At 38.9% G+C, this 10928-nt stretch overlaps 1 protein-coding gene across 1 annotated transcript in view; it reads left to right on the top strand.

The window, feature by feature from the left end:
• LOC107284615 (heat shock factor protein 3) overlaps nt 1-10928 on the top strand; it is a 54507-nt gene that overhangs the window by 33608 nt on the left and 9971 nt on the right. Inside the window, exons 10-12 of the mRNA XM_015812706.1 lie at nt 922-1027; nt 2316-2381; nt 4797-4863. Coding sequence (XP_015668192.1) covers nt 922-1027; nt 2316-2381; nt 4797-4863 — 239 coding nt within the window. The remainder of the gene's footprint in view (nt 1-921; nt 1028-2315; nt 2382-4796; nt 4864-10928) is intronic.

The following is a 10928-nucleotide window of genomic DNA, read 5'->3' on the forward strand; positions in this document are numbered from 1 at the left end:
CGTGGCAATGGACCTAGGTATTTGCAAGACCGCCTCCTACCAAACACCTCCCTTCGACCAGTCCGCTCCCACAGAGAGGGCCTCCTTAGGGTGCCGTCGGCCAGACAATGCCGGCTGGCGACCCCCAGGGGGAGAGCCTTCTCTGTGGCAGCTCCTGCCCTCTGGAATGACCTACCCCCCGACCTACGTACAGTTGCGGGCCTGCGCCTTTTTCGCCGAGCCCTGAAGGCTCATCTATTCCGTGCAGCCGGCCTGGCGTAGTTTGATTATGTTTTAGTGGGGGTTTTGTATGGGGTATTTTAGAGCTGGCCCTCTTGGGCCAGCAGCTCTCCTGGCTTCTTCCTCTCCTATTCTCTGCCTGTAGCCGGCATGTCAGGGCTACTGATCTCTTGATGGGGTCCAGGTAGGCATTGCTGTGAGAACTGACTTAATGTCAACTGTCTTATTTGGCACATTCAATGAAAGAAACTCCCAACTCTTTAAAACTATCAAGAGTAAAGCTTTATTGAAAGAATCATCTAGGCACAGCAAAAGCAAAATCAGTTCTGGGATTTTCCCACAAAAACTCCCATAGGTAAAACCCTTTTTTCCCCTCCAGGCCACCCACAGTTTATCAATTGAGTTTAGTTCTTTTGTTGTGGGAAACAGTTCTGTGCTGCTGAACATATTTCATAACTCGACCTTGGTGGATAACATCTATGCATTTTATAGCCTCCCCCCTCCCTAGGAATTCACCATCACCCTCCCATTTCTATTTGGCAAAAAGTGAGCTGGAATGATGGACCCGAGTTAGTTTGGACATTCTGCTACTCCAAATCAAGCTGGCCGTTCTGAGTTTCTTCTTGGAACATGGTAAAAAGGCATCTTCCTCCTTCTGTCTGTCTCTCTGTTACATTTATATTTCCCTGCTTCCCTTCACAGAGAAGAGATCCAAGACTTCTTGAATTGTATCGATGTGAGTCTTGAGGAGCTTCAGGCAATGCTCTCTGGGAAAAAAATCAACTATGCTTCAGAAACACTTACTGATGTGAGTCCACATTTCTGTGTCGATTTCTTAGCTAGGCTGCTGCCTCTCTCTCATTACCTAGAGAAGAAAAACTGTTTTCTTATGGTGTGGCACCCTAGAGTTGGGGGAGTCCTCCTCTCACTGTGGAGTTGGAGCTAAGAAACATTTTGCCAATGTTCCGGTGTGGTTCCCCAGTGCTACTTTCCCAGTTCTGGCCCTGCCTTGCTCCAGAAAGTGTGTCTGCCCAGTTGCTGCTGCTCTTCTTTCTACCATTCTCTGTCTTCTCTTTCTTTCCTTCCCTCCCCTATGATCAGGGGAAATTCTCCAAGCACCCCGACAGCAAATTGGTGTGTAGGCAAGAAACCAATTTGCTGTCAGGGGTGCTTGGAGAATTTCTGACAGCTGGGGCCGACCTAGGGATGGCCAGTTCTGTACCTGCTAAGTCATTGGGACAAAGCATGTGGCTTCCCTACCCCCTGACTCAGGTTCCATTACCACCAAAGCTCAGACTGTACACTTCTTCCCTGTTAGAAGTCATAACTTACCCAGACCCTCTGAATCAGGACTGGACTATGTGTGTCTAAAGCAGTGGAAAATACCATTTTGGTAATCTTAACACAACTGAACCATGGAGGGTGAAATGAAGAAGGAAGTGATGCTGTCCTCTTCCCCTCTCCTTAGAGACCTCCTGGCTGAGGCCTCACAAGGATAAGGGCAGTCAGTCCCCCTCCCTGCCATAATTAAGATACCTCCTTTCACGGGGAGTGCCCTGAGAAATAGCAGACAGTATGGATTTGCTCTCCGTGGGGCCCAAGAATGGGAGAAGAATCAGTGAGTGGAAGCTTTATAGAGAAGGTCTAAATTTCAAAGAATGAGATACCTCCGGATCATGACAACTGTTGAACAGTGTGGAATTGTGAGGATTGCTCCATCAGTGGAGGATTTCAAGCAGAGGCTGCACAGCTGTTTGTTTGGGCTAGTCCTAGGGTTCCTGGCGGGCGGGGGGGGGAGCAGCTTGCACCAGAAAACCTCCAGGATCCCTTCCAACTCTTTCATTTTATGATTCTTTTTTATTATTATATTTATATGCCACCCCTTTCACTTATAAGGCAACTCTGCTTCTAGGATTGAGGGACATCATCTTTTAGTCTCAGTGTAGTGACAACACTTTAGCTAACTTGAAGGAAGCTTATTTTAAGGTTTTTTATGTTTAAACCTTTGATTTTTCTCAAGAGAGGTTCTTGTCATATTTTTGTTGTTTAAACTGTTTCTAATCAATAAATCAGATTGCCTTCATTTCTACCTCCAGGCCTTCAGTCCTGAGCTTCCTGTGTTGGATTCAAGCATACCAGAAGCTCCTCTCAGATTGGAAAAGGTAGGTAGTGGGTCTTCCTTGGCTCCTGGGAAGGAGGGGAGCAGTGAATTGGGAAAATGTGTGTGTGTGGAGGGGTGGCTCTTGGAGTTGAAGGTACCAGAGCGCATTTCTTTCTGATCAGCAAAGTTGCTTAGAAAGTTGGATTTGAAGAATACTTTGCCAGGTGAATGGAGTAGTAGAAAAAGAGACTAAGAGCATTGTTTCAAATGAAGAAAGTTAATGGATACAACTCTTCTCTCTCTCTCTCTCTCTCTCTCACACACACACACACACACACACATGTAAGTTTTTTTAGTTAGTATTTATACATTTTTCATAGGAACTTTCAGCAGATCACAATAATTGAACAATTTCAAAGTGGTTTACATATTTGGTATAAACTTGATTTGTGGACAATTTTAGTCAGCTTAAGAACCTGCTCAATGGAGAAAGAATAAAGGTAGGTATTGAGGGGTTGCTGAAGATTTTGGAGACATTTTTTCTCTTTCTTCTCCTTACTAGTTCTCTCTTTTTTTTTTAAGGATACCCCCCCCCCCCCAATAAGTCATAAAATAAAACTAAAGGGCAAATCCATGGCTTGATTGTCCAGTGTTAAATGGGGCTCTCAGATCTGACTTCTGCATTGGGAGTGGGGAGGGCATAAAAGATCCATCTGCCCACAGTCACTTTCTTCAGATCACGGATGAGCTGTAGGAAGGCAACTTTTGCCCTGAGAGTCTTTCCTTTCAGGCCACTGAGTTCAACAAAAAGCAACTTTAGTGTTGTATGTAAGCCACCCAGAATTGCCTCGCAGAGAGGTGAGTGGTAAATCAATCAATCAATCAATCAATCAATCAATCAATCAATCAATCTACTTCCCAAATGGCAGTTGTGCTATCAATATTGCTGGCTGAGCTTCTGAAAAGATTGGACTAGCTTTTCCAGTCTTTTCAGATTGACGAACTAATGCTTCTGTCATTCTCATTGAGGCTGAGGAATGCTAGTTCTGTCCTTCCTTTCAAGAAGTCAGAGTGAGAAACATTTAAACCCATTTTTTTTTCCTATCAGTTCTAGCCCATCCCATGGATTCACTGGTTGTGCCCCCGTCTCTTTCCCACTTTCCATAGAGCCAAACTCGTGTTGAGCTCAGGTTCCTCAGCCTCCCCTGGGATTAGAATCGACTCCTGTTCTGAGGGGATGCCCCTGAAGGCTTTGCAGAGCCAGCTAGAGGCTTGTGGGCCAATTCCTCCCCTGGCTCAGCAGGCTCTGTTCAGTTTATGTTAGGCCACTGAGGGGCCAGGAACGATTTTGCCATTAGCAGGAGTTTTGCACCAAAGAAGCCCTTTTGAAAGCAGAATGCGTTTTGTTGGAACTCTGGCTTGTTTGGGGTTTAATCTCCAATGTTTTCTGTTTATTAGGGGCATTTTCCAAGGTCTGGCTTGGCAGTTTTTTTCTGATAACACTTAGGTAGTTAAGGATTGGACTCGGGCAGATAAGCCTGGAAGCCCTTTTCTTAACCAGTTCAGCTCTAATTCTATGTTCTGCAAGATTGTTGTACTGCATGGTCAGAACAGCCTCCCTAATAAAAAGGTTCAGGTTAAACAGTTTTAAATTGTATTGTGATAGAGAGACCTCTGCCAAATCTAAATTCTTTTGTCAACTTAGAAGAAAATCCATTCATTTTTCTTTTCAAATGAGCTCCTTTTTTAGAATGGTTTGGATTCTGCAAATTGGAGTAATACTCTGGCAGCTTCCATCAGCGACCTCGACTTTGAAAGTGGTGCTCAGAAGAACTGTGTTGGATCTTTGCAGCACACAGGTCTCATAGGAGGAGATGGGAGTGGGATGTGGGGCCTTTTGCTTCCAAATGAGTGTAGAAGACTGAGGCACAGACTTCCTCTGTTTCCAGAGCTTGTGCTCTGCAAGCAGACCGTCCTGACTTCCTGGAGAGACAGTGTTGCTAGCCAAGATGGTATGTTTCGGTAGAGAGTCCCAAAATGAAATGTAAGTTGTCAGATACTTGCAGTGATCATCTTTTGTGTGATGCACATAAAAGTATAGTTTACTAGAATTATTTTTAATCTTATATCCTTAATTTACAGCACTCAGTTGTAGCAGAAATGCCAAAAGAAACATCTCTAAATATTTCTGTTGACCAGCTGTAGAACAGATGAAAAACAAACACTGAGATGTACTGTCAGCCAGGGTCCTTGTGTGAAGCAATGATGCTTTAAGTTGAGCATTACCAACTGAAGCTGGGGAAGCAAAGCGCTGGCTAGACTATTATAACCAGAGTGATGAGCTGATTAAAGGGAAGACAGGAAACACAATTAAACTGATTAGGACACAGTTGGCTCTCTTTGTGTTTTAAAAAAGGTAGCATTTAAAAAAAAATATTCTAAAAATATTTTTCTGTGCATTTGTTTCTTTTTTTAGACCGAAGACTTACCTGCAATTTTAGACACAGATGGAATAAATGATGAGGAAACCTCAGGGAAGAATGGTGAGCAGGGCAAGAAATTGGAAATTGTTTTACCAAATCAGTCTGGAGAAGCTAAGCAGGGGTGGATTCATTTGGAGGGAACATTCCTTTCAGTTCCTGTGTGGTTTACAGCATCTGTTCCATAGGAGTTGCTGTTCTCCAGATGACTTGGACATCACCTTCCATAATCTTGAGCCCATGTGGCTCAAAGGGACTAGGAATTCAGAAAGTCAGACTGCAGCCCATTTGAGAGCATGCAGTTGGGAAGAGCTGCTCCCCAAATTTGCCTGGCACACTGGCTTTCATGCACTGCAAAAGCGAACATCCCTGAGCACCTACTTTATTTTATTCTTAGCATCTTCTTATAGTTTGAGATGTTGTTTGGGTTATAAATGATAGAGTCTTTTTGTGCTTCACATTTGCAGAGTAGAGAAAGGAAGAGAGAAATCGGGCTTGTGCAACGAAAGGTTGTGACCTTCCTTTCTGAAGTGCAGTCCTATTTTTAAAGGCAATTCTGGGCCCGTCCCCCAGGCGCAGGAATCCCCCGCCAGCTCTGCTTGTGTTTCTGACCTCACAGTCCGGCTTTCACTTTCCCAGCACATGGAATCCTTTATAGAACAGAGTCCGAGGCCTCTTCTGTGGGGCTGGAAATTGAGGGGATTGGCACCAGAGGAGGGATGTTCATAGGAAATACTTTTCAAAGGCAAGATGCAGCAGTGAGATTGAAGTTGCCAGTTCAGCCTTTTGTGTTTTTGATTTCCTTACCATGCCCTGTAGACGCCCCCCCCCCCCCCCCCAGTCTTGGTGGTGGTGACAGCATCCCCTCCACCAACTTCTTATTTCTAGATTTTGGCATTCCGTTTGGGAGAGAGTCAGTGCTGAATTGGCTGTTAATTTTTTTATATGATTGCAGTCCTTGTAAATTGACTTTTGTTATTAAAAAAAAAAACCAGTACATTGAAGGAATAGCAACAGTAATGATATCCTTGTCAGTAATTGTAGTTTGTCCAGGCAAGAAGTCAGATATGGAAGGTGAAGTCTGTTTATTGCTGTTCCTATAACCAGATGGCTTCTGTTGGTTCTTCTCTAAGAGCAATAGGCAGGACCCAGCACACATGCCTGAATGACCTTGTGTTTCATCCTTGTTGCAGCTTGTCGTATGTACAGATGTAAATTTTCCAGAAATTTTGAAGCCATGAGGGAAAAAACCCATTTTTTCTGTTTTTTTCTGGAAAAAATAGAAATTCTGGAAAAATTGAAAAAAAAAGTTCAGTGTAGAGTAATTTTACAAATTGCATGAAATGCAGTGTATATAAAAGTATTATGCTTGCAATAAAACAGGTAACCATCCCCTTTCCCTCAAAAGCAACAAAAAAAGCAAGAAACTATCAACCTAAAAAATAATTGGATTTGCCCCTTAGCGCCAATAGCAAATAAAGTTAAGGTATACTTCACTATTTAAGCTCCATAGAAGGTTTACCTTTTGAATGGTGCTTTAAAAAAAAGAAACAGAAGACAACATATACATGCAGTTTATTCTATCTCATTTTCTGAACTATTGCTATCATTTTCCGTTTCTTCTTCCTCTTCCTGTTTGTCTTTTTTCTCATGGACTTCTAAAAACTTTAGGTTTGCATGGATTGAAACAAGCTTTTCTACCCTTTCACAGGTCAGTTTGTTTCTTGATTTGGTATGAATATTACCAAACATAGACCAGATTCTTTCACATGCAGCAGAAGATGCAGGAATCTGCAGTAAATGAGATGCAAGAGGTATCAGAGATTGTGTGGTGCAGAGACTTTGCCACCATGTTGCAGGAGAGATATGTTTTGCAGAATCCCAGAATGCTTTCCTGGCCCAAATCTCTGAAGATGTTCTATATTCTGCAACATTTGAAAATACTTTTCCAACATCAAGTCCTAAGTGCACAGCTTGTTTTGTAATCCAGTCAAATGCAGCAGCTGTATTCTCATCACTCACACCTTTGAATCTTGGATCCAGTAGATTTGCAGCAACATATACTGGATGGCAACAAAATTCTTTCTGTTTCTTAATAAAATCTTTCACTTTATTTTTTTCAGCAGTTGTAAGCGGAGATGCACTTAGCTTTTCAAAAACAATTTTTATCATAGTCATGTGGTTAGGAATTTCTGAAAAAAGTGCAGTGTCTGATTCAGATGCACAGATTGCTGAAAAAAATGGTGTTAAAATCTGTAGGGAGTTCTGCAGCTGAACCCAAAACACATCCTCATATAAGTGTTCCTTATATTTCTGGGAATTTTAAGATCTTCAGTTATTACTGTTGCTTGAAGAGCTTCTTTGTTTTTTAGTAAACTTTCAAAGGAGATCACCACTTTACCCCAACATGTTTTACTACAGAACTTCAGTGACACTATTTTATTTTGTGCATTTTTTTTCTTCTTGCTTCTTGAAGACTGTGGTGACAACATGAGTAGCTTTTACATATTTGATAACTTCTTTAGCTCTTCTATAGATCCTTTGAAGGGTGTCCCGTTTCATGAACTCACTAAGAAGTAGAGTTCATGAGATGCACATCCTATTGCAGTAATATGTGGATACTTGTCCATTATGATTTCATATTACTTGCATTGTCAGTCAGCAAAGCAAATACTTTACCACTCTCAATTTTCTCTAAAACTACACATATTTCATTGCTGACATACTCTGCAGTATGGCTATCCTCAGTTTCAATGCTTCTATAAAAGACTGATTGAGGTGTTGTTATCACAAAGTTCTTTATTCCTTCATTTGTCCATTCATCTGTAAGTACTGCAAGACATAGTGCTTCACTGATTTTTCTTTGTACAGATTCCATCACACACTCATATTCTGACTCCAAAAGAGCTTTGCTCAAGGAATGTCTGCTTGGCAAATGGTATGATGGTTGTAATAATTTAAAAGCTTCCTGCCCATATGCATTTTCAGTTATTGACAATGCTGATCCAGAAGCATATATTGCTCTTGCAAGAGTGTGATCAATTTTCTCCTGATTTTCAGGTGTCATTTTATCTATAAACTATTGTGTATTTTGCAACACTCCTTTACTTAGATGCTGCTGGTGAAGAAACACATGTGATGATCCAGAAGCAGCAGAAAGAGTGTTTCTGGAATTAGAACTCTGGAAGGAAAAGCTACTTGCACTTTCATTCTGGTCCTCATCATTTAATTTGATAATTTTTTAATGTCTTTAAGGTACCTGTGGCATGCAAGGATGTGTTTTGTCATCCTTGTGGTATTTGGAAAAGAATATTTCTTCTCACAATATTTGCAAATTGCAACTTTGCTCTCGGCAGAAATTGCACTGTGGAAATGTTTCCAAATGTTGGTCTCACAATTTTACTGAGAGGAGAAAAAGAAAAACAAAGTTACTGACCAGACTACAGATAAACATGCTGTGATGGTGGAGAACATTAATAGGTATCATTTAAGGGTTACCAAAGAGAAACTAATAATATCCTTATTAAATGTGGATTACAAAATTTTTGCCTCAATAATAGCAGAAAGACTGAAGAGACCAGACCAAAATGGATTTTTACCAAAGAGACAAATAAAGAACAACCTAAGAATGATTTTAGATACTTTGGAATATTACGAAATGCATCCAGGGAAACAAATAGCATTAATTTTTTTTTTAAGTTTTTATTGTTTTTCCCCCATACATTCAGTAGTATTTATTAAACAAACGTACTGTTTGAATTTACATTCGCTAATACATATTTAGTTCCTAATCTTTTATTCTTTCCTGTAGCCATCGATAAAATAAGTCCCAAGTTTGGTAATATTCTTTTTCTTTCAGTCTCATAATCAGTCTATCCATCTCTGCGCATTCTAATATTTTTTTTAATTATTTCTTCATCTGATGGTATTCCTTCATTTTTCTAATATTGTGCAAATATAATTCTTGCCGCTGTTGTAACATGCAAAATCAAATATATACTTTGTTTATCAGTCTTTTCTGGCATTATACCTAATAAAAAAAGTTCAGGTTTAAAATCTATGTGTTCTCCCAACATCTTTTCTAGCCAAGCATGTATCTTTTTCCAATAACTCTTTGCTTTGTCACATTTCCACCAAACATGGTAATAAGTGCCTGACTTGTGTTTACATTTCTAACATCTATCTGACATATTTTTAAACATTTTTGCTAATCTTGCTGGTGGCAAGTGCCATCAATAAAACATTTTATATAAATTTTCTTTGTAGGAAGTTAACATTGTCAGTTTATAATTTCTTTCCCATAAATTTTGCCATTTTTCTTATTGTATCCAAAATTTTTCACCCATCTTATCATTGTTTCTTTAATTTGTTTGCTTTCCATTTTCAAAGTTAATAAAAAGTTATACATTTTCTTAATTAGTTTTTCATCAGAAGTTAACAATATCTTGTCAAACACAGTTTGTTCCTTATAAAATCCATACAGTTTAACATCTTTATCATATCTAGTTTGCATTTGTAAATGCGCCCACCATGATAAATTGATGCCCTGATTTTCCATTTCTTGTTTAGATTTTAAATTCCCTTCAGAGTTTAGAATATCTCTATATGTCCAGATTTTTTCAAAGTCCACTAAATTTGGGTGTACAAATGCTTCCATTGTTGACAACCACCCTGGAATTTTCAAATATATTTTACATTTTATTTTTTCCCATGTTGTTAATAATGCATTTCTTATGTAGTAATTTTGGAAGTATTTATGAATTTTATTTTTCCCGTACCATAAAAAGCGTGCCACCCTAATTTTAAATCATGCCCCTCCAAATGTAACAACCTTTTGTTTCTAAGAGTTATCCATTCTTTTACCCGTGTTAATGCAGATGCTTGATAATATAAAACCCACTCTGGTAAACCAAAGCCTCAATTTTCCTTGGCATCTTGTAACATTTTCATCTTAATTCTAGCTTTCTTTCCTTGCCAATTAAATTTCAAGATTAATGAATTTAAATCATCAAAGAATTTTTTCTCAAGTTTTATAGGTATTGTTTGAAATAAAAATAAGATTTTCGGTAGTATGTTCATTTTCACTGTAGCAATTCTTCCTAGTATTGACAATTGCAAGTTTTTCCATTTTTCCAAATCCACTCTTATTTGATTCAATGATTTTGTATAATTATCTTCTTTTATCGTTGAACATCTTGCTGTTAAATATATTCCCAGATATTTGACCTTTTTAACTATTTGCAATTCTATTTTTTCTGAATTTTTTTTTTGTTTATCTGTAAGATTTTTAACTATTACTTTGGTTTTTTCTCTATTTATTTTCAGTCCTGCCATTTCTCCATATTGTTCTATCTTTCCAAGTAGTTGAGGAATCATCTCCAAAAGTTCTTTTAAAATAAGTACCAAATCATCAGCAAATGCTTGTAATTTATATGTTTCACCTTTTATTTCTAGTCCTTTAATTTCTGTATCTTGTCTAATATTTCTGTTTAGAACTTCCAAGGTCAAAATAAATAACAATGGAGATAATGGACATCCTTGCCTTGTACCTTTTCTTATCTCAAAGTTCTCAGTATAATCTCCATTCACAATAACTTTCACTGTTTGTTTATTGTATATTGTTTTAATCATATTTATAAAATTCTATCCAAAGTCCGTTATTTTTAATTGCTGAATCATAAATTGCCAGGAAACATTATCAAATGCCCTTTGGGCATCTAGAAATATTAGTGCCAGTTGTTTCCCTGGATGTAATTCATAATATTCCAATACATCCATTATCACTCTTAAACTATTTTTAACTAGCTGTACCCGGCCACGCATTGCTGTGGCTCAGTCTGGTTAAATGGAAAAGAAAGAAAAGAGAAAGCACACGTTTGTAATATGTTTAATTTCACAATGCTTGTGGGTATACAATATTTTTTGTTGTTCCATTGTCTGTGCAGATATAGAGATTGTCTGGTTTGCCGACTCTAGAACACGCAACATATAATTGTCCATGTGAGAAGCAATCCGTGTCTAGATCTAAACCGCACAATTGTAAAGATTGGCCCTGAGCTTTGTTGATGGTGATTGCAAACGCCAATCGAATTGGGAATTGCAATCTCTTAAATTGAAATGGCATATCC

Source organism: Protobothrops mucrosquamatus, unplaced genomic scaffold, assembly GCF_001527695.2.
Source record: "Protobothrops mucrosquamatus isolate PMUCROS unplaced genomic scaffold, P.Mucros_1.0 scaffold108, whole genome shotgun sequence".
NCBI classification, from domain to species: Eukaryota; Metazoa; Chordata; class Lepidosauria; order Squamata; family Viperidae; genus Protobothrops; species Protobothrops mucrosquamatus.